This window comes from Misgurnus anguillicaudatus, chromosome 20 (genome assembly GCF_027580225.2).
Source record: "Misgurnus anguillicaudatus chromosome 20, ASM2758022v2, whole genome shotgun sequence".
In the NCBI taxonomy this organism is placed as follows: Eukaryota; Metazoa; Chordata; class Actinopteri; order Cypriniformes; family Cobitidae; genus Misgurnus; species Misgurnus anguillicaudatus.
This window is the reverse complement of record NC_073356.2, coordinates 33,941,631-33,965,932: the sequence shown is the minus strand read 5'-3', so window position 1 is coordinate 33,965,932 and position 24,302 is coordinate 33,941,631. Positions and strand designations below refer to the sequence as shown.

Here is a 24,302-nt window from a genome sequence, read left to right as displayed (position 1 = left end):
TAATTCGCAAAAAAAAAACAATTATGCTTGCTTAATGTGGTTTTTAACTTATGCGAAAAATAGTCATTGCAAATAATGGGAGATAGAAATGCATTTGACGACCAAATTCTGATGTAGCGAACATTAAAGGACAAGTTCAGTATTTTACACTTAAAGCCCTGTTTTCAGATTGTTTATGATGAAATAGAACGGTTTTGACTAAAATTTTGACATGATGCTGGCCCAAGAATTTTCGGGTGTTTGTTGTTTACCTCCCACCTCCAGAATGGCTGCACAGGTGCACTAGAACAATCCTTCCCAAAATGCACCAAACCTTCATCTACAAAGACGTGAAACCCACCGAGTGGTCAGGGTTGTTCACTGATATGCTCACACAAAAATCGCTGCAAAATACGCATTCCAACAGGTTTTATCGTAGTTTTTGTCCAACTCCATTGACTTGTATTAGATGTGCTGTGAGGTACGCTATTACTCTGCGCCGGGAACGTCGTTTGTATTCTTGCATTTGGCAAAGGCGGATTATCGCCACCAACTGAGCTGAAGTGTCTATTATTCAAGCTCTCAACGGAAGAATGTACAGGTGTGAGGCGTTTGGAAAAATAGGTCCACAAGTTTACAACGAATGCTAAAACACCTGTTGGAAAGCATCTTTTGCAGTGATTTTTGTGTGATTATATAAGTGAATGCCCCTGACCACTCGATGAGTTTGGTGGGGGTGATACACCAAACACCCAAAAATTTTAGAGCCAGCATCATATGTCCAAATTTCAGTCAAAACCGTTCTATTTCAACCCATTCTCACTCCCCAAGGCGTCAAAATCTGAAGCATGTTCAAACGCCTTCAGCGTCAGTCTGAAGACGCGAAGGGTGCCCCTATGCGTCACTATATCGACGAAATGGGAACTCCGTTGCTTTCATGCTAATCCCACGTTATGTGACGATCGGCAGGATCATGCCGCTTCTGGACGGTAACTACTCAATTTTTGTTCCAAATTTTTAACTATTGTCGCTTGGGGTTGGGGTTAGAACCACTTTCTGTTACATAAAATTACATCCTAACCCAAACCCAACTCTAACCCTAACCCCAAGCGACAATGGTTTAAAAATCAGAAGACAAAAAGTATAAACAAACTGACATCCAAACCCCAAATCTAACCCCAACCCCAAGCGACAATGGTTTAAAAAATAGGAAAACAATTGAGTAGTTACCGTCCAGAAGCGGCATGATCCTGCCGATCGTCGCATAACGTGACGGCATCACCTTCCGGGATTCCCTTTCGTCTATATCCGATGCTGAGGGATTAGCATGAAAGCAACGGAGTTCCCATTTCGTCTATATAGTGACGCATAGGGGCACCCTTCGCGTCTTCATACTGACGCTGAAGGCATTTGAACATGCTTCGGATTTTGACGCCTTGGGAAGTGAGAATGTGTTGTCTATTTCATCATAAACAATCTGAAAACAGGGCTTAAAGTTTAAAATACCGAACTTGTCCTTTAACTACTTTACATAAAGGCTCATTCAAAATATTAGTCCATTTTCTAGATCTATTCAGCATTTGTGTCGATGTTCTTGGAAGATCACCCGTAGCACACAAGTATGAACATCCCTTTATTCAAACACACCTGATTTGGTTGTTTCTTGGTACTACATAAAGGCATCATTCATGTCAGATGGAAAGCAAGAGGTGCTGTGGGTGTGTCAGATACTGGATGAGTGATGTTCAACATTGTTAAGGTTTTCTAGGAACAGGGCTGTGCATCGCTGCATGATTATTCGAAGCACAGTGGGTTTAGTTATTTCTGTCTGCAATTCAACCATGTCGGCCCCAAGTTACAACCTGTTAAAAGCAAAATCGATGAATGAGAAAATCATGGATGGTCAACTTCATTTACAATGTTATCTCGGTTTCACACCGGTTTTCACACTTCGGTTTCAGACTCAGAGCAGAGGTCAATCTTTAATAGCAGTGCTTGAGGAGCGCGTGACCATTTTGCTTTCACATGACTTTGTTTTACATATTGTAATGAGCAAAACCTCTTCAAGATGCTTTTTTGACTGTCAGTCAGTGTAGTTTATACAACTGTGATTTGTTTAATCCACATTGTTTTGCGTTGTTCTAGTCCGTGTAATGAAATTAGAAACCCATGGCACATTACAGTGCCTGTTTCTCTGAAGGTCACAATAAAAGAAAAATGATTTATAGCATAATGCAATCATGTTCCCCTTTAACAACACTATAAGCATGATTTAGATTGATAGATTTATTTGTTTCTCTGTTGGTTAGAGATACTCCAGCCAAATATCAAAACTACCCTGATTTACCTACATAGAAGCAATCCGAGATACACGTCCAAACACATTTGGAATTATTTTAGTAAATGTCCTTGCACTTCCTAGCTTTATAACTAAAGAGAACAGGGATCAGGGAACAACTTCTGACTTTAAACCCCAAAAAGTGCATCCATCCTTGTCAAAATTAATCCAGATGGCTCCAATGGGTTAATAAAGTTCAGGGAAATCAATGTGATTTTGTAAGAAAAATATCCACATTTCAAACTTTATAAACTATAATAACTAGCTTCTGGTAATGACGCCATCTTGGACTCACGGGATTCATGAGAGTCACTGCGCAACATACCTATGGCAATGAATACTCACTACGCTAAAACGTTTTGTGAATTGTCCAATAGTCCAAGATGGGGTTGTTACCGAAAGCTAGTTATTATAGTTAATAAAGAGGGTTTTGTGGATAAAGTGAGCTTGCCTGCTATTTTACATTTCAAACGACGGCATCTTGGATTCATGAGAGTCACTGTGCAAAGTACGAATGGCAACGAACACTCATTACGCTAAAACACTCTTGTGAATCGCGTGAGTCCAAGATGACGTCATTACCGGAAGCTAGTTATTATAGTTTATAAAGAGGGTTTTGTGGATAAAGTGAGCTTGCCTGCTATTTTACATTTCAAACTGTATAAACTATAATAACTAGTGTCTGGTAATGACGCCATCTTGGACTCACGCGATTCATGAGAGTCACAGCGCAACGTACCTATGGCAACGAACACTCACTACACTAAAACTTTCTTGTGAATCGCCCAATAGTCAAAGATGGCGTTGTTACCAGAAGTTTGTTGTTGTAGTTTATAAAGAGGGTTTTGTGGACAAAGTGAGCTTGCTTGCTTATTTAAATTTCAAACTTTATAAACTATAATAACTTGTTTCAGGTAACGACGCCATCTTGGACTCACGCGATTCGTGAGAGTCACTGCTATGGCAACGAACGCTCACTACGCTAACTCTCTTGTGAATTGCATGAGTTCAAGATGGCGTCATTACCGGAAGCTAGTTATTATAGTTTGTGAAGAGGGTTTTGTGGATAAAGTAAACTTCTTTGCTATTTTACATTTCAAACTTCATTCAATATTAGTTTAATTAATTTATTTTATTTTATAATTAAAGATAATGAATTTCAAACAGAACCGATTATTATAAGTACCTATGCATTAATAAATTGATATAATATGTATAGAACTATTTTATACTTCATAGTTTTCATTTACTTAATACTAAAAGATAATGAATTTTAAACGGAAGTTACTGAACCAAATAATATTTTTATTAATATAAGTACCTACATTTATATAATACGTATAGACGTATTTTTTTAACACAGTGCCTCGTCACCAATCTGACTCCTTCACACGACTGACTGTGTCACTGCCAGCCAGCACTTTCAACTGTCCTCGCGGCTGCTGCAACTTTCGCTCTCTTAATCTACTCTATAAAATTGTCCTATTGTCTTTCTTGCATATAGATGACTTAGATAAAGTAATAGAAACAATACAATGTCAGCATATTTCGTGGAGGTTTTAACTGAGGATTCAGATTAAGATTAAGGGGCTGGAGACATCAGGGCTGCGTTCAGCCTCGACAAAACGTTGCACAACGTTTATTAAACAGAAACGGTGATGCGTTGAACGCCCTGTTGTGATGACGTAAGAGTTGCAACTACGGTAGCTGAGAGGCCATTATTTGTGTTCTTTTTTAAATGTTTCTGAGGACTGATGAAATGGTTATAAATGTGTGTTTAATACTGTAAAATACCCTCGATGTTACAGTCACTGACCTTGGTGTCCAGAATGAAAGACAAAATTCCAACTTGAACCCATTGAGCGAGCTGTCTCTTTACTATCGCGTGGTTTTATACATCTTGCCGCTGATTGGGCTGACATTTCTGACACACCCACCAAACAAGAGAAAACGCTTCTAAAACCTGTTGCATTCCGTTGCACACCGTTTAAAGGAAACATGTCGTTCAACCCGGAAACTGTAGCAAAACGTTGTGCACCGGTGTGAGATTGAACGTGCCCCAGCACTTTTAAATGCCAGCTGTTTTTCAGCCGAGCTCTTTAGTAACTGTGATACTTCAGCTGTGAGCCGGTTGGTTGCTGTGGTAATGTCCCGCCCCCCCTCCACTGTAATTGGACGGCCCTGTGAGAACTGACATTGACGAGCGGAGCTTTTCTCTCAAAGTTTAATATTTTTGAACCCCGAGCGCCGGGTTTCAGCGCGGAAAAAACCCGCTAGCTGTTTGATTATTTGAGAAAAACGCAGAGTTTCCATTGGAATCAATTGAAAACATGCGCCGGCCGTAGTGGTGGGCAGAGCAAGGCTTCGTGAAACACTGAAACAGTTGAATCAATTGTGCCGTATGTTTCGAGGCTTCGAAACATCAATCCGAAACCGCTTCCACAGTGACACCTAGCGGTCGTTTGCATGTCTTTACATGAAGCAGCCTTGACAAGATTTTAGACGAGCGTTGACAAATTGTATCCCACATGTTGTTTGATTGATACACAAGTGATAGGATGGGAGAGTGGATAGTGCTCTCGACTCTCATGCGTAGATCTTAGGATCGACATGTGTTTAACATCTGTTTGACAACTACATGAGCTTTTAGGCTCACAATTGTCGATAACTATAGGCTATTCGGGTCTATTTAATAAAAAAAAATGGAATAGAGATATACCAAATAAATAATAAGAGATTCATAAAATATATCAAGCCATAATATGCCACATTGTTTACATATAAAGATCTTTATTCAAATATATAAATTGTTCTGTGTTGATAAACTCAACCAGATTCTTTTTTTACATATAATTTCTCCAGCCTTTGAAAACATTCTCACACAAGGGACACTTTTGCTGGCATGCATTTTTTTGTAAGTGTTACATACATATGATGAAAAATTACTTCTTTTCAGTAAATTATAGTATTTGATCTTGCCAAAAACGCATCTATGATGTATTGTCAGATTTGTTTAAGATTCGACGCAGATTCGACAGGTACGCCACCTTTCGAAATACTTGTGAAATGCACCGCTTGGTGTTTCGAATCACTTCATCACGTGACATGGGTGTTTCGAATCACATTTCGGAGCAGTGTTTCGAAACATTTACGCTTCGGGATCTCGACACAGTTGCTGGATCCCAAACCGCCTACTACCATACTATATAGTACGTAAAGTAGCGCTTTTTACGTACTATATAGTATGGAAGTAGGCGGTTTGGGATCCAGCAAGTGTCGAAACGTCAGTTTCGCGGGAGCCATCCCTAGTGTTAGTCTAATATGGCGTCGGTACCAGAACCTAATTATTATAGTTTAATAAAGAGATTTGTAGACAAAGTGAGCTTGCTTGCTATTTTACTGTATTTTAATTTTATGAAATTAGTCTATTGACTCCAACGTTTTAGGTAGGATTCTGAGATATAGCTCTTGTGACAATTAGCCCCGGTCTCTCTTAATTATATTCCATAGCTATTTGTGTCCACATTATAAGTGTGACCACAATCCACCACTTATGTCCGCAAACCAGCAGTTTATTTTCGGACATAATATCAATACTTTCTTTAAACTCACGTCATTGCAGATATGCATGTGACCCATACGCAGGTTAAATGCAAATTTGTGCTAAAAATAAATCAGACATGTTATCGCGTTCGCTTCAATTTCCTATTTAACAGCCACATCTAATTCAAAATCAGTAAGGCTGAGAAATAGGGAAGGTTATAAAATACATTTTCTATTTTTTGGCTGAATGGCTCCATAAAGAAACTTTCTGTTTCACAAAAGGTTCTTTATTGTGGATAAAAAAAATCTTTAGATTATAAAATGGTATTAAAAAAACTAAATTATTTGTTGGCGAATTAAATATGGTTGTTGCATAGTTGTGAAGAACCTTTAGTAGCTCCTTTATTTATTTATTTTTTCACTTGCATGAAGCAGCACTTTGGGCATTTTAGAGATATTAGTTTAACTTGAGATGTCTCAGTTTCTTAAGTACACAGCCTGGTTAAGTGGGGTGTTACTTGAAATCAATTTTTTTGTTGATTGTTGATCTGAAACAACTTATTAATCACAATGTCAGCTTCTGTTTGGGTATCATTCTGATTACCAGCTTAGTTGTTTTATCAATGTTTAAATGACCATACACGTTGCAATGAAAAGCATCAACCGTTTTTTGAGACTATATTTACCTTTATAGTCAAAAGGCGAAAATAAATATCTGGCAGTCTGACTGCATACATTATTAACATACCTTGCCGTTAAAACATGATGCATTGTCTTTTAAGCTTTTTTAAAGTGCTATGCAAATTAAAGGCAAAACCGTTTGCAAAACATGACACGAAGGTGGAACTTTCATAGCGCCAAAATAAACGGGAAGTTTCTCTTTGTGATAGTTGTGTTTGTTCCCTGCTGAATCAAACATGTGACTTGATTTTTGTCCTGAATGTGAAAATAGCTCAATGTTTTTACAAGGGCTTTTCACACTTAAAATATGTTTAACTGATTATTAACCCCTGCTTACAGATCAACATGCTTAGATGCACTACTTTAAAAAAAACACAACACCCAGGACATCTGGTTACAAAAAATACATGTTTGTTGTATATTACACGATAAATACTTTAAGTACTGCAAGTAATAGTACGTTTTCAATATGTGTGTATGCAGCACTTGTATTTTCAGCAATGCAAACATTTGCCTATTGCATCGTCTCTGCCTCTCATACTGTCTCCAAACCATACAATTGGTCAAAAATACCATTCGAAAAAAGTGTGAACAATTTTCAGTTGTTGTGTTTACTCGATGATAACGGTTTGTAGTTGTGTTCAACCTTTGCCTACCTGTTTTTAGCATTTTGCATAGTGCATTGCATTGTGAAATGTGTTTTTAGTAAGAGGTTTGTTTAGAGCTTTGCAAAAGAGTGCACGAGTTTTGCAAACAGTGCACTGAATAAAATGATTCATTGAATTTGATTAATTTTTTAAGGTAAGTGGTTGCACTCAATTTATTTAAGCTACATTTAAACAAAAGTTTTATATTTTATTTGACTTTACTAATCTTTTTTGTTTAAATGTAGCTTAAATAAATTGATTGCAACCACTTACCTTAAAAAATTTGATTAAATTCAATTAATCATTTTCTTCAGTGTGTCTAACTACCTAAAAAAAGTCCATTATTTGACAAAAGGATTTAGGCCAACAGGGAAATTGATTCAGAGAATTGGCTTTGGTGTTTTAGGAATTTAGAAAAACTGTAAAAAAAATCACCACGCAAATCATTCTTGGCTGTTTATAGTTCTCATGAAATAATTCATCTCCAATTCAGCCATTTTCAGTCGCCAGTTTTTAGTGGCACTGCAGCTGTGCTAACTGTGCTTGAGAGCAGGGTGTTATATAGCCCCAGGTAAAATGTGGTTATAAACATATAAAATTTATAAATATGGTTATAAAATTTAAATGTGAAAGTAGACTGTGTTTAAAAAGCCCTTGAGAGAAAGAGAGAGAAAGAAAGAAAGACAAACCCAGCTGCAAATGCTTTGGCAATACAAATGCAAAGAGTTTTTGCCATGTCAATAAACCACACTTAAATTGAATTGAGAGAGAGAGAGAGAGAGAGAGAGAGAGAGAGAGAGAGAGAGAGAGAGAGAGAGAGAGAGCAATATACAGGATTCATATCTAAACATATAGGGGCGGTTTCCCGGACAGGGATTATCTTAATCCAGGACTAGGCCTTAGTTTAATTAGGAAATATAACTAGTTTGAACAAACATGCCTTACTAAAAACATTACCTGTATGCATTTTGAGGCAGAACAAAGAGCCCTGATGTATTTTAAGATATGTCAGTGCAAGTTGTTTTCAGTTTGGACAGCTCTTAAAAATGTTTTAGTCTAGGACTAGTCTAATCCCTGTCCGGGAAACCGCCCCATAATGATAAAAACATGCAAAAAGGTGGAAAAATGTGTCAGTGTCACGGAAAAGACTCACAAAATTACGTGACTACAGGTACATAATTGTGTGATAATGGGTTGCACCAGCATACCAGCACCAAAACACAACATATGGTCTTGCTGGTATGCTGGTGCAGCCCATTATCACACAATTATGTACCTATAGTCACGTAATTTTGTGAGTCTTTTCTGTGACACTGACACATTTTTCCACCTTTTTGCATGAACATTTTACATAAAATGACATCCTTAACCAAACCAAACCCAACTCTAACCCTAATGTCAGGCGACAATGGTTTAAAAATCACAAAATATAAAAAATAAATAATGAAAAAAAGGTTGAAACCAATACTTAAAGTGACATCCTATCGCAAACACCAAATCTAACCCTAAACCGAAGCATCAATGGTTTGAAAATAGGACAAAACAGTTGAGTAACAAATACGTGACAGTGACATGTAAACAGAAATACGTGACATATTCATGCAAGGCGGAAAAAACATGTTCGTGTCACGGAAAACACTCACAAAATTACGTGACTATACATAATTTCGTGATACAGGGTTGGCTGGTGACCACTAGCTAAACCAGCCCCAAACCAGCATGGATCAGCATAGACCAGCATGGGAATAATGCTTTTTTGTTTTCAGCAGGGTAGTGATAATGGTTTAAAGAAAAAAGCTGCCGTGTTTTTGTGTTGATGTTTTTAAACATTATGAGTCTAGACCTGCTGTCTGTGTCCAAAACATGGACATCTATCTCGTGCAGGTAGATCATGAGTGGAAGTTAAATCGACCAGAAACATATAACTTCTGTCAAATCATAATTTACATACTATGCTAATATTAACTTTGTGTCTCCATGTCTTATCCTTTCACCCATGACCGACAGACCCAAACTTGTTTGGCCTGATGCTCAACCTTGTACAGTCACATTAATGATGATCACAGCCAGGTGATAATCATACCATGCGTCCCAAGATCAATATTATCAGACCCTATATGACCAAATGTTCGACATCACTGCCACACAATAATGAACAATGGAGGGAGTATGCGCAATGATCCAGGACACAAGCTTTTACAAACATTGACACAATCTTGTTGACTTTTATTTTACAGTTAGTAATGTAGGCTACAGTTAGGATCCTTACATTTTTCCCTTTAATTCTTATTCTATACTGTTTGGTAAAATTTATTTTCTGTAAAGCTCCACTGCAAAAATGCTAAATTGTAAAAGGAGCTGTAGAAATAAATTTGAATTTAATATCATATATTTGCACTGTAAACGACGTTTCAATATTCAGTATGTATTGTCCTTTTTGGTTACACTTGAAGGGGTGTTCATAAAACTGACATGACACCTTCAAAATCATGACATGACACATTTCATCATGAACATGAACAAGATTTTATGCACATTTCAGTGTCATTTGTTCAATTATGTCTTATGTAATGCAAAGATGACATTGTTTGAATTGCCTTGTTATGATAAATTTACATTAATTACATGAAATTACATAACTAAGCACTGCATTTAACACTGTAAAACAACGTTTTACTTAAAATTCCACTTGGGTTTTATTATCTGCTGATTTGTAAGTGCCCCCGAATATGGCCAAATATTTTTCAACTATTTATTTCACCAATGAGACACGTAACACCTGCATGCAAATGTGATGCTACACAACAAAAGTTCAGCTGAGTTTAGGAATTCTTCCTTTCCGGAAACATCATGACGCGTTTAGCTAAAGGGTGTTTAAAATTCAACATTGAATATAGACCCCATATCATAATAGGTAGATGAACCTGCTCGACCAGAGCTCAACCATCAAAGCCTGACTCCTGAACACGAAATCAAACATCAGTTCAAAGTGTTTGCGCCATGCGTCGCGTCTTATACAACATCATACGACACTGATTAATTGAGGAACATGTGAAACATACAAAAGCAGGTAAGCGATCTTTAATAGCCTACTTAGTCATAGGTTTCACGTTTCATCACTGACTCGTTTTTTGATGGAGACACGTATAGCGGATAGGACGATCTGCGCTTTAGTCTTTATGAGGCTGAATTCACAACCAGAAATCATAGTTAAAGACCTTAGTGATATAAAAAGCATTTGCTATATTGTTGCATTGCGTTGTTTTAACACATATATAGTTTGGTTTAAATATGGTAATTTCAGGTTAATTTAATGCATGTTAGGTTGATCGTATTTTAATACAATGCTATGGTTCAATAAAGGTTCTGAAAGTTTTCGTATATTGGGAAACCAAAAATGTGAAAAAACGTATTTGTAGCACATTTATTTATATACTGTAGTTTGTTTAAACTACTTAATTGTAATAGTAATGTGCTGATTTTTTTCTCTCTGCAGGTCTTTTATACCTCATGCGCCGCGCAACTCTACAGGGAAACATGGCAATGGTTTTACACAAACTGAAACCTCTCCGCTTTGTGACTCTGCTTCTGAGCTCCACGATCATCTTGTGTTTGTACTTTGAAAACACTGGAAAGCTTTTGAACGACACCTATCATCGTGTGTCCGAAAACGCTGCCTGCGTTTATCGCACTTGCTCTCCGGACCGCGAGCGCACGGACTGGTTTAGCGCGCGTTACGCACCAACAGTCCAACTGTTGTACAACAGCAGGAACCGCGCGTTAAGACGAGACGTCTGGAGATGGTGGAGGGTAAGGATTTGCTCAAACTGAATCCGAGAATAGTTCTCACGCAATTTTATCCAGTTAATATATTTCTCATACATTTTTAAAGGAACATTTATTTATTTATTAAAGGAAACGTTTAATACTTTAAAAAGTTGAATATACAATATGTTTTGTTATACACTCTATAATAAAGTTACTCAAAGGTTGTTTGTCAGGTCGTATGGTTTCATAGAAATCTTTAACATAAACACAAAAAAATAGAAGTGGAAGACCATGACTAAAAGGTTATTTTTGGAACCAATTTTGTAAAAATGTTTCCTTTATGACATCACTACAAAGAACCTTTAACAGAAACAGGTGTAGAGTTTACTTGATACATTATGTGGTTGATTCTTGGTAACAAGCTTTCCATCACGGTTCCATAAAGAACCCTTAACGTCTGAAGAACCTTTCTGTTTCACAAAACCTTTAGTGGATAAAGGTTCTATATAGCCGTGAGAAAAAAGTGCAGTTTACATAATTTTATAAAGTGTACTTATAAAATATCAAACTTGAGTATGAATTTGTGATGTTTTTGTAGCAGTAGTAGAATTGATTTATCCCCGTTGGGAAAGTGTTTTTGCAGCATAAACCCACATAAACATTTTAGCAGTTCACATAGGTAATACTTTTAAGTATTTAGGAATCATGATTGATTGTAAATTGAATTTTTCTGATAATGTGGCTCTTATTTGTAAGAAAGCAAATCAAAGGCTATTCTTGCAACTAAAAGAATTTTGTGTGAGCAAAATTGTGTTGCAAAGAGTTTACACTGGTTTAACTGAGAGTGTTTTAGGGTATAATAACTGTGTGGTTCGGACGAGTTACTTCTGCAAATAAAGTTAAATTAGAAAGAATAGCCGGAAAAATTATAGGATTAAAGCAAAAGTCAGTTGCTCAGCTTTATGAAATTGCTGTCCAGAGAAAAGCTTTGATTACAACAAGAGACACAACACACCCCTTGATTCATGTTTTTGAATTATTACCATAACGTTGTCGTTACAGAACACCAAAAGCAACTAAAGCAATATATAAACAAACCTTCGTACCAAATGCAATAAGTCTTTTAAATAAGGGTTAGGAAATATATATTTTAATGTATGTTTTTTAATATTGTATATATTTATATCAATTTTATGACTGTGAATGTTGTGTATTGTTAATTGTGATTGTATGGTGAGACCAAAGATCAATTTTCAGCTTTGGCTGAACAATGAAGTACTACTACTACTATAAATAAGAAAAATAACACCAAAACAGCCAATATAGTTCATCATTTGCCTCCCAAGGGAGAAGAATTGAAGAACTTGACTGTATGAGGAACAAATGACAGTTTCATCCTATTTCCTGTTTCATGACCAGATGGTAACAATTCAAAAGTATCTGATAGCAGATGCCTCTTATCATTCATCACCATAGTATTTTTCTGGTTCAGCACTCTTCTTTTATATACTGTCTATACCCTGTAACTTTATTCTTAACTGTTTACTTGCTATTGTTTGTTACTACATTCCCCAGAGCCCTCTTATGGGCCTCTGAAGCATTGCCGTACCAACTTTCACAGTGTTATTTTATATTAAATGATAGTTTAATAATGCAAAAAGTAAGAAAAAATTAACCATTTAAGTGGCACTTTAATACATCTTGCAAAGTACTTTCTTAACAACTTTTTTGTATATTAAATATGGCTGAAATGTGCTTCTAAATGTCCTGAAAAAGCAATTACAGCAAATTAACCCTGGTGAAAAATTAATATGCAAATTTTTTTTATGGTATACTTCAACATACTTGCAGCTAGACTAATAAGAAGTAACATAAAGAGTGCCTTTTAGTGTACTTTTATGTGCTAAAGTGGAACAACGTTAAGTAAGCGGAGTACACTTTGGGTCAGTTTCCCAGACAGGGTTTAGATTAATCCAGGACTAGGCCTTAGTTTTACAAAAGAAAAAAAAACTTACAAAAACTATACTGGTGTGCATCTTAAGACAAAACAATGATACTGATATAGGATCTGTCAGTGCAAGGTGTTTTGAAATTAAAGCAGCCCAAACATACATTTTAGTCTGGGACTAGGATAAACTCTGTCTGGGAAACAATTCCTTTAAGTATGATGTAAAAGTGAATAATTGGATCACTGCAATCAATTTCTTCAGTGGGTAAAATCTTTTAATACATAAAGTAAAACAGAATCAAAAATTCATTTCAAGTATATTTATATATATATTTTTATTCACATGGTGTACAATACTTGAGGTACAAAATGAACAATTACTCATTAAAAATAATTAAAATCAGTGCTTTAAGTGGCCCAAAAGAGGTGCCCAGTACTCTCTCTTTTTTTTTTTTTTTTTTTTTGCTGACTCGACTCCTTTATTGAAGGGGTTTTATATTCAGCAGTCAACAGACGACCTTGTAAAAAAAATCCTTTTATAAGTTTGTGGATTTGCTTGAGCTAGAAATAGCTACTGAACATAAAAAAATGTGCAAAAGCATTTTGAAAAAATACCATTAGAAAGAGCTACTGTAGAGCTTTTGAACATAAATAAAATGTGCAAAAGGAAGATATGCGAGTAAAATTTTCAGCATGGTTAAATGCTAAAACTAGTTGTTCAGATAGAAAGAGCTTGAAAAAAAACTTTAAAATGACACCAAGACCATGTCTATGAGTTCAACAACAACAAAATACTGGCCATTTTGCGGGTGGTAAAACTACTGTGCACGTCGTTCAAATTCATTGAAATTTCGTTCACTTGTAGTTTAGCAATTAAACTAAATGTATATTACAATTTCAAGAATGTTTTCTGCACATCGCCTGAGGAAATCCGAAGTTGCGTCGAGGGGAACCAAACCGACAGCCGCGACAGCTGAGATTATCACGTACCTACAAGGCTTGCGTCTGACCTGCAGCTATCATTCTGGCTTGGTGGGATGTCAGCCAGCGAGTCCTCTGATTCTGACCTTGTTCTTTTACTACTCAGAGTCTAAAACAAGGAGGGCATATTAAGTGTATATTGTATTTTCATTTTAAGCGAGCAGCTATGGTTACGCGTTTCACACACAAACACACACCTCTCCAGTCCAGAGCACGTTGACACTGACTGACGCATGCCCTTTTAACTTGTAAACGAAAGGGTGTATGGGTAATGTAGTCTCTGCTCTCAGTGGGACGAATAAGGAAGCGTACATTAAGGGCGCTCTGAAAAGCCGCAGGGTAGCCAAAGGATTAAATGAAACCTCTGATTTTTAAACAGATGTGCAAATGAGCGTTCCGGTATACTAAAAGCACGTTCTGTGCGCACGGAGAGGTGGTGGTACGCTCAAGAGCTTTTTTTGGAAGTGGCGGTACTGAGTACCGGGGCGTTCCGGCCCACTTAAAGCACTGATTGAAATGAATTCCCCCAAAATCATCTTTAGTCTAACAGGTTTTGGTATGGCTGTCTGATAAAGAGAGACAAGAAGCTCAATTAACAAGCGTTTAGTATAAAGACATTGCATTTTTTTAAGCCCATTTATTGTGTTGAATCTGTAATTTACTGGCTAAAGATGACAATGGTAATCTTTAAGCAGATAGTATTTTTCACTTTAACTAAAGCTCAAATGTCCTCCTCATATATTAAGCTTTTTATTAAAATGACTTACCATGGGTTGCAAAGTCGTTCTTTGCAAATACTTTTTGAGTTTGTTTGCAAAATGCTGGATTTGTTTGTATAATTCTGGGACACAGTTCGCTCCATACCAGACCTTAAAAAATTTCTTGTTAACTTAATTTGATTGTAGTAGATAACCAAATGTATGTTGATTTGCTATGTAAGGGATAATGTAGAGGCAGCCGGTAGTTATTGGGAAATAAGCCCCGACAGTGTGATCGGGACCCGACGCGAAGCGGAGGGTCTTGTATCGCACTGAAGGGGCTTGTTTCCCAATAACTACCGGCTGCCTCTGCATTATCCCGCTTATTACACGGCTACTTGCCACATAAGAAAAAAAACTGGACATGAATATGAATTTAAAACATTTTATTGGCATATTTGTTTTAAGTTAACATTTTTATCCTTCCGCGAAACTTTGCACAGATGCATAAAATGATCGTAATACCTTATTAAGATCCTCTGCTTCATACTTGTCTGTCTCCATTTTTTTGTTTGTTTTAGCCAGTCTTTGAGAAGTTTTAATGCCCATTCTGGGTTTTTTTTTTTGTGTTGCTTCGTAGCTGTCATGCTCTATTTTGTCAAGTTCAGTCTCAGTAAGCTCTCTGTGTCTTGTCGTTGTTTGTTCTTCTATCCACTGTTTAAATGTTTTGTTTTTTCCGTACATGTTAAAATTAATGTCAAAATGTTCCATTCTTAATTGTGGTTGTCCAGTGTTTGTCACAAGATGGCGCCAAACAGTAATCTTTGTTGGCGCGGAGGGATTTTAAACTTACAAGTAGTCCGGCTATGGGTTATTACTTTGGAGCGGTTATTATTTGAAAAGAACGAACCTGCAAATGTCTCAACTGACCAATCAGAATCAAGCATTCCAGAGAGCCGTGTAATAAGTAAGGAATAATATAACTCTTGATGTAAATCGGTTCTTTGAATTGCCATTATATGGATGATTTTTATGTATTTAAACTTCCATTGCTGGGCAGATTTTTAGTTTCCAGCATGCTGGGACTGAAAAGGTGGAGTAAAATGGAAATATGTGTTATTTTAAAGGGGAGAGTGCCTTGGTTAAACACAAACTTTTATTTCATTATTATTTTTTATCTACTACATCAAAAAATAGCAACTAATGAATAACTCTATTTAAATATTCAAAATCATAAACATCTTTTTTACAAAAAGCAGATCCGTTTGAGCATGCAAACTGTTGAGCACGGCTTGACCAAACTACAGAAAAAACACAATGGTTTCAATTACATCTTTGTGTTATTGTGTTTAGTATCTGTGTAATCTTTAGGTCAAACTTATGCTCTTTCAAAGCCTTTGATTCATACATTAAATACATTCATTCACTTACAAGATTTCTTTAAAAAGACTGATTACATCACAAACATAAGATCATCAGATAAAAGATTTTGGTAGCATTTACATGTTATTGTTCACTTGTCCATGACTGAATTAGAACGTACTTACTTTTAAATTTCTTATATCACACAGGGTCTACAAAAGGAGCCGTATTTTCGCAACTACACAACTGTGTCGAGGAAACTGTTCCCGCTTTTTCCAGATAAAAATAACTACTCGGAAAGTCATCCAAACCACTGGAGAACCTGTGCTGTGGTCGGGAACTCTGGAAACCTTCTGGGATCGCATTTTGGACCTATCATAGATTCCAAAGACTTTGTCATGAGGTAGCATTTGGTGGTGTTATGTGTTGAGAAATCATTTTAAAACAACACAAATTTGATTCAAATGATGAAATTTAAGAAGGCAAGAGGTATTTACTTTACATCATGGAGACACAAGGAAAATGTTCAAATGCTACGTCCTACCTTGATACTATTGGATTTTACCTGAAGCTATATATTATAGTATAAATAGGGATATTTTCTACAAAATCGCATTGATTACGCTCGGAAGGCATTTATTAATCCACTAAAGCCGTGTGGATAACTGGTGTGAAAGATGGATGCATTTTTGGGGCTTCAAAATCTCCAGCCCTGTTTACTACCATTATAATGCTTGGCAGAGCCAGGACATTTCCTAATCTAACTCTGATTGTGTTTGTCTGAAAGAAGATGGTCATATGCATCTCAGATGTATTGAGGGTGAGTATATCATGGGTTAATTATTTTCATTTTTTCAGTGAAGTATCCCTTTAAATTATTCTGAATATATATATATATATATATATATATATATATATATATATATATATATATATATATATATATATATATATATATATATATATACAATAATGTTAATTGATTGTAATGTTGTTTTTTCTTTTTTTAAGTTTTGAACTTGAACTGAGGGATACATGAGGACAGTCAGGTTTTGGAGGCCTTCAAAACACTAATAACTGATTAGGAGGAGCCATACATTCCACATATGCTCTCTTATAATATATATACATGCTAAAAATGTTTGATACAATTATTACTTGTGACCACAAATAAATGACTTTGAATAAATGTGACTTTTTGTCTTTACTTATTTTGTTATTGTAGCTTACTTTAAAACTTTAAGGCAGTTGTTTTCCTAGGTGCTAGACAAATAGGAAGTTAACCTAAGTAATGATTTTAAGTCAGTCGTCACCCCTAATCCTAAAAAAAATGAAAGGTATATTTTAAGTATAAAAATTAATACCAGTAGACATAAATCAATATACTTAAAGTGCAAAATATATAAATACTGAACTCTAAGGGGCGGTTTCCCGGACAGGGATTAGACTAGTCCTAGATAAAAATAATTGGAAGAGCTGTCTAAACTGAAAACAACTTGCACTGACCTATCTTAAAATACATCAGTGCCCTTTGTTTTGCCTTAAAATGCACACAAGTAATGTTTTTAGGCTGGGCATAGATTAATCTAGATTAATCTCATACAAAATAAAAGTAATTTTTTGCATTATTATATATATTTAAACACACACACACACACACACACACACACACACACACACACACACACACACACACATATATATATACATTTTAAGAAATGTTTTATTTATATATATAGTTTTTACTTTTATATATATATATATATATATATATATATAGAGAGAGAGAGAGAGAGAGAGAGAGAGAGAGAGAGAGAGAGAGAGAGAGAGAGAGAGAGAGAGAATTTATAAAAATATAAATAAATGTATGTACACATGTAAATGTTTCATTTATATATACATAATAATTACACACAGCACAAACTTATATGTTATGCAAAAAATTTCTTTTATTTTGTATGAGATTAATCTAGATTAATCTATGCCCATCCTATAGTTTTAAGTAAGGCATGTTTGTTAAAACTAGTTATATTTTCTAGGCCTAGTCCTGGTTTAAGATAATCCCTGTCCGGGAAACCACCTCTAAGAATAATTTTAAGTTTATTTAAAGAAAACTTAAACATATACTTGCAGTATAAACACACTAGTCGTTTACTCAGAGTATACTGTACGTCATATGTCAAAGTTTACAGTATAGTTGCAGAATATTGGTTGTATATTTAGAGTTTTCTTCTGTTACCCTTGAAGTATACTTGAATGTATAAACTAGCAGTTTACTGAGAGTGTACATCAAAGTGTGCATGCATAAATGAGACATGTACAAGTAAAAAATGCATCGATATAAAATATTTTCACCAATACCGATAGCCGATTATTCAGATTGATATCTGCCGATGCTGATAGTTTGGAATTTTCATATATTGACCATTAACATTAAACTAGTGATATTTCTTTACATTTTCTATAAACAGAGCTCAAATTAATTGCATTTTCCTGCATTAATTCGCCTATATCTCTAACTACAAGTATTGAACTAGTAAACTATCTGTATACTGTATGTGCAAGTTTACTTATAGTTTATTAATGTTACACTTAAAAGTATACTTTAATAAACTAAAAAGTGCGCCCATTTAGTCCCAATAAGTATTAAAATAGTACATTACAAATATACTACTAGTACACTGATATTATACTTACTGCATAAAGTGAACTTAAAACTAACTTTACTTAAAGCAACACTTGGTAGTTTCCATGTAAAAATGACTTACAGCTCCCCATGTGGTTGAAAAGCGCAACAGTGCCTGGTATCAGACACTCTTCTGCAGGCAGGGGGAGGGGCGGGGCTGTGTGCTCTACCCTCCACCACCACTTTCAGGGTGTGCTTGTAGCAGCTAGGAGGCTGCTCAGGTTGCAGCAACAGTACAATTTGTCCAGTTAAAAGTTGTTCTATCACTGAAATAATTTTAGAGACATTTCTTAAAGGTAAAAAAACTACATAGTGTTGCTTTAAATACACTTGAAGTATACTTGTTTTTTTAAGGGTGGCTGTTAGATTTTAAACGTAAAATTTCTTGCTAGCAAGGGTGATTTTAATGACATACTTCTTTGTGTTACTTACTTACAACCTGCGTTTGTGTTTGTCCCTCAGGATCAATAGAGGTCCAACAAAAGGTTTCGAAGAGGATGTGGGTTCAAAAACCACTCACCGGATTTTATACCCTGAAAGCGCCATGAATTTGGACAACTCAACTCATCTGGTGTTTTTTCCTTTTAAGATTTTGGACATTGAGTGGCTCATCAGTGCCTTCACCACTAAACACATCAGAAGGTAAGAATTAGTGGTTTTATTATTACACACAATGGGGCAGTTTCACCGACAGGCATTAGTCCTAGACTAAAATAAATGTAAAAGCTGTCCAAACTGAAAACAACTTGAACAACTTTAAAATACATCAGCGCCCTTTGTTTTTCCTTAAAATGCACACAAGCAATGTTTTTAGTAAGGCATTTTTGTTATATTTCCCATTTAAACTATAAGGCCTAGTCCTGGCTTAAGCTAATCCCTGTCTGGGAAACCACCCCTACATGTCTAAAATCTAATGATATACTCTAACCATAGCATACTTTAAACTAGCAACATTGATATTTCATTTTATATTTAAAATGGCTTTTCTACAAAGTATTAAAAAAAAGTGTGTTCAATACTTATTCCCATGTCATTTCACTGTATGTATTATGATTCAACTTGTATACTTAAATGTTCTGCTTTCTTTGTATGAATTTAATATTTGGCTAGATGGCTACATCTGGTTGAAATTTTGTGTCAATAGCCCACTTAGAAATCCCCTTACTGATAAAAATGCTGATGTGTCAAATACTTATTTTCCCCGCTGTATATATATATATATATATATATATATATATATATATATATATATATATATATATATATATATATATATATATATATATATATATAAAATTTAGTTTAATTCAATCTTATCTGTTTCATTTTTCAGAATATATAAAGATGTTCCATCTACAATAACAGCCAATAAGGACAAGGTACACAGTTCAGACCTTCTTAAACAAATCCCTTACTTAACAAACAACAACAAAAAATAAGTGTTATATGCATTCATTGTATACTAAAGTTGCAATGAAATTGAAATAAAAAACTGTAAATTGTTTTGGAATATTGTGGTATTTTTTTACAAATGATTTATCTGAGCTTCATTATTTAAAAAAAAAATGTGTGCCCTCATAATCTTTAATCAAAAAACGCAAATCTCCTTCCCTAACCGAAACGATCCCTCTTTACATCCGGTCATATGTTATGGCAGGTGGGCGGGGTCTGGGAAAAGATTGCAGCGGTTAGCAAATAGCAACATGACCCAACCTCAAACGATCCAATCAGTTGTCAATGGGCAAAGTTTTGTCAGTCCTGCCTTATTTAATTTCAGAAGCGTTTCACTCGGCATACATCACCGAGAGGAAAATAAGTCGATCGCTATTTACGTTTTCGTGGCGACTTTAAAAATGATCTGAATAAGGTCTATACCTATACCAGATCATGTGTGCCAACAAGCATCAAGAAGTGTTGTTCATAATTGTCCTGTTTTATTTGGGTTTCAGGTGATGATACTTCACCCAGAGTTTATGAAATATGTCTATGAGAAATGGACAGAGAATCATGGCAGATATCCGTCTACTGGTTTCCTAACAGTGATATTTGCTCTGCACATCTGTGATGAGGTAAAGCATTCATTTTAGTTCTCAAAAAAAAAAAAATTCTCATGAAAGAGCTTTAGAGACGTTGTATGTGGTGTGACTTCAGTGTGACATTAGTGTTGTTTAAGGCTGTAGTTGTATTACAAAAGAGTAGAACATTCATGTATTTTCACATACTTAATACGTTTTTATACAGGTGTTTTTTAGTTATTTTACAAAGATAAACTGTATTTTATACTAATAATATTACTGTATAAATACAGAGCAATTTAATAAAATAACTAATAAAAGCCGTATATTTACAGGGATTGACCTGAAAAGTAGTTGTATTTCATGTATTTTCGCATAATTTATCTGCTTTTCTACAGTTTTATAACAATTATTAACAGTAATATTCTGTAATTTAATGAATTAGGACTGTAAAAGATTCTCTGTATTTTTACGGTTTTTGTATGTAATTTTGAAAAAAATTTTACCGTAATTTGACAGAATTTCTCTGGCGACTTTGCTGCCAGAGATTTACAGTTTTTTTACTGATTTTTTTTTACAGTGTGTTTATATAAAAACTACATTTCAATTTTACATGTGACAAAGTATACAGGTCAATTTAGAGATAAACCCATTTGTTTTATGAAAACATGAAACTTACTTCCATAAACCAATCTGACAAAGCAACTGTTTTGTAGATTATAATTTACCTTGAATGACAATGTGCTTTTCAATGACCGACAAACATTAATGCAGGATGAACTCTCTTTCAGGTTCATGTTTTTGGATTTGGAGCTACAAAAGATGGAAACTGGCATCATTATTTTGATCAAACATTGACTCCATATGCTTATGAAAGTCACGCGGGAGACTTTGAATATGAAACAATCATTCGACTTCACCAGGAAAAGAAGCTTTTAATGTACAAGGGTTGGACATGAAGGAAGTCGCATTTCAGAGATGTTCCTGGAAGAACAATGTCATTGTTGTACAATACCAAATTGCAATATAGCAGTTTGAGGTATCAGACCATTTTAATGGAAATGTTTCCTTTAAAGAAATCTGATGAGAGTGACATGAAGACCAAAACATTGACTTCTTCTCATTGGCTTTTATGAATGCTGTCGGATATTGGCAGATGATGCTCAGAGTGTAATTGTAATGTAAGTCACTCAACGCTGAAAGTGTATATTATTGAGGAACATGATGGACGGTTGGAGTGACCAATTTGAGTTTACAAAATTTTCATTATATGCACCCCCTCAACTGACATAAAACAATCTGAAACTTATAATTTCAATCGAACAAAACAAATGATACAATATAGTACTGATGGTTAGTATTTTTCTGAGGTTTAATCAGTGGCGGTCGGTGACTTCTTTTTCACATTTTATTTTATTTTTTACAAAATTGGGCCCCTCTGGCAGTGGCACCAACTTGCGCCTCCTCGTTGAGAACCACTGGGTTAAATTAACCTACAAAATTTTTATATTTGACCGAACAATGGGTTAAAACAACCCAGCATAGGTTAATTTACAAACCATAGGTTTTGTTTGTCTTGACCCAATGCTGGGTCACACTATCTAATGGCAATTCATAATTCAGGGTTCCCACACCTTAGTTAACTTCAAATTCAAGGACTTTCCAGGTCAAATACTCTCAAATTCAAGAACTAAATGTGGGGACACATTTCAAGTGAGAGCAAGGTTACATTGTGTTACCTTTTAAGATACATTGTTACAGTTCCCTTTCAAGGGAACTTGTGCTGTGTCACTGCGGTGACACTTTGGGGACGCCTCCAGGGGTAAGTGCGTCTGAATGTGTATATCAAATTCAACCAATGGTGAGGCTTAACGACAAAGACAGGGTGACGCGGGAGCCAGGAAGTATATCGCTATATGCAATATTGCCAAAGACGGCATTACAGGGACGCAGGAAGTATGACAATGGAGATGCAGCGTCTCGTTCCCTTCTCATGGAACAACAGTTACATACGTAACCAGAGACGTTTTCATGTGTCAATCACAAAGCATTTTGGTATGAATCAACATTCACATTTAGAAGATATAAGCATTTAAAGTGAACAGTTTAGCAAGTGTGCTTAAAAAGTCTAGAATTTTTATGATATATCCTAAATATGAATTTTGTATTTTTAATCAACAATTCAAGTTTGTAATGTTCGGTTGCTTTTGAAGCATTTGATGAAACTGAAATTTAAAATGAACATGTAATTTAACAATTTTTTGCAAAGATAAAGGACAAATTATGTTTACAGTTACGTATTAACAACATCATATTTAATAAAAAAAATAGTAACAAAACCTTGTATCGTTGTGCTACTTTCGTCCCAGCTGACGGGGTTGAAAGTAACAATGTGTAACTAAAGTTTAAAGTGAAATAAATTATACTTAAGTCGTTTTACATTTGTACAAAATACCACGTGGTATTGATAGACCACATTTGTGATATTTACATTGTAGAGGTGACACAGAGTCTATTTCAGTTTTTGTTAAACTACTCCTCTTTACAATCAATTTTGTTAAATAAGGCAAAGGAAAACCACTTTATTATGGGAATTCGCTAAAAACAAGTGGTTTAGAGTAGGAATTACTTTAATAAATCTCAATTTTCTTTATGTGCTAATGAGCAAACTGTAAAACAAAGCACTTCACTGATCCTTTTGCATTCTTTTGAAAATATATTGTAATAATATTCTACATTTACATTTATGCATTCAGCAGACTTATGGTGCATTACAAAGAATCCATGTTTTTATCAGTATGTGTTCCCTAGTTTCGAACCCACGACCTTTTGCAATGCTAAGCTAACGGTTTACCGCTAAGGTATACATGAATACATTCTACTAATAGTAAAATCAAATCCATCTAACTTAAAGAGCACCAATTGTCTGATTCACATTTTAAAATTTCCTTTGGTGTGTAAGTGTGTATTAGTACATGTTAACGATATGCTAAAAGTACAAACCCCAAAGTAAACGATGATGCAAGTTATCGTCTCCAATGTAAATCTTTTTTCTTGGACTACAACAAACACACGGATTGTAGGCAAAAGTTTACTTCCGAGGATTGGTGATGTAGACGAGACCGACATTATCATAGTTCCTCCCGCTTTCGACTCACAGCCTGTAAGTCAGGGGTCTTCAACTACTCTTCTTCGGGAGCCAGATTTTAAAATTGTAAATATGACGCGGGCCAAACTTTTACCCCTATTTTTACTTTTGATATATATTTTACTTTAACCATATATGTGTGTGTGTTGTTATTGTTTTTGTTACTTTTGTTATAGTATTTTTTAAAAAACGTATTAAAAAACATGCATTTTCAAAAAAAAATGCACACTTCTTGTATCCAGTGTGTTGCCTTTTAATTATTGAAAACTCATATTTTCTTTATTCATATTTAAAAACAATTGCAGTTGAACATGTAAGAGCCAAATGTTAATAGTAAAAGTGTAAAAAATCAACACTCTAAAACATATTTTGTTTATAACTGTTCAACTTTCATTAATTGTTACATGTCAAGAATTCACAACATATAGCCAGTCTTCTCCTAATGACTAAAATTGCACAACATGTTCTGTTTTTTTATATTTTATAGATATATGGGCTAAACAGCCTT

At 35.1% G+C, this 24,302-nt stretch overlaps 1 protein-coding gene and 1 long non-coding RNA gene across 3 annotated transcripts in view; one reads left to right on the top strand and one right to left on the bottom strand.

The window, feature by feature from the left end:
• Nucleotides 1-24,302, bottom strand: part of LOC129454625 (uncharacterized) — a 132,150-nt gene that overhangs the window by 8,043 nt on the left and 99,805 nt on the right. The window lies entirely within an intron of this gene.
• Nucleotides 10,090-24,302, top strand: part of LOC129455957 (CMP-N-acetylneuraminate-beta-galactosamide-alpha-2,3-sialyltransferase 2) — a 33,325-nt gene continuing 19,112 nt past the window's right edge. The window contains exons 1-7 of one of the 2 annotated variants that reach the window (XR_012359823.1): nt 10,090-10,258; nt 10,685-10,998; nt 16,155-16,348; nt 19,094-19,273; nt 19,965-20,010; nt 20,581-20,700; nt 21,438-22,191. Coding sequence is in view for 1 of the 2 variants with exons in the window: in XM_055220746.2 (XP_055076721.2) it covers nt 10,699-10,998; nt 16,155-16,348; nt 19,094-19,273; nt 19,965-20,010; nt 20,581-20,700; nt 21,438-21,605 (1,008 nt within the window). In the remaining variant the exon portion in view is untranslated. Of the gene's footprint in view, nt 10,259-10,684; nt 10,999-16,154; nt 16,349-19,093; nt 19,274-19,964; nt 20,011-20,580; nt 20,701-21,437; nt 22,981-24,302 lie in introns of those variants that run through there. The other variant, XM_055220746.2, reaches the window with a different exon arrangement.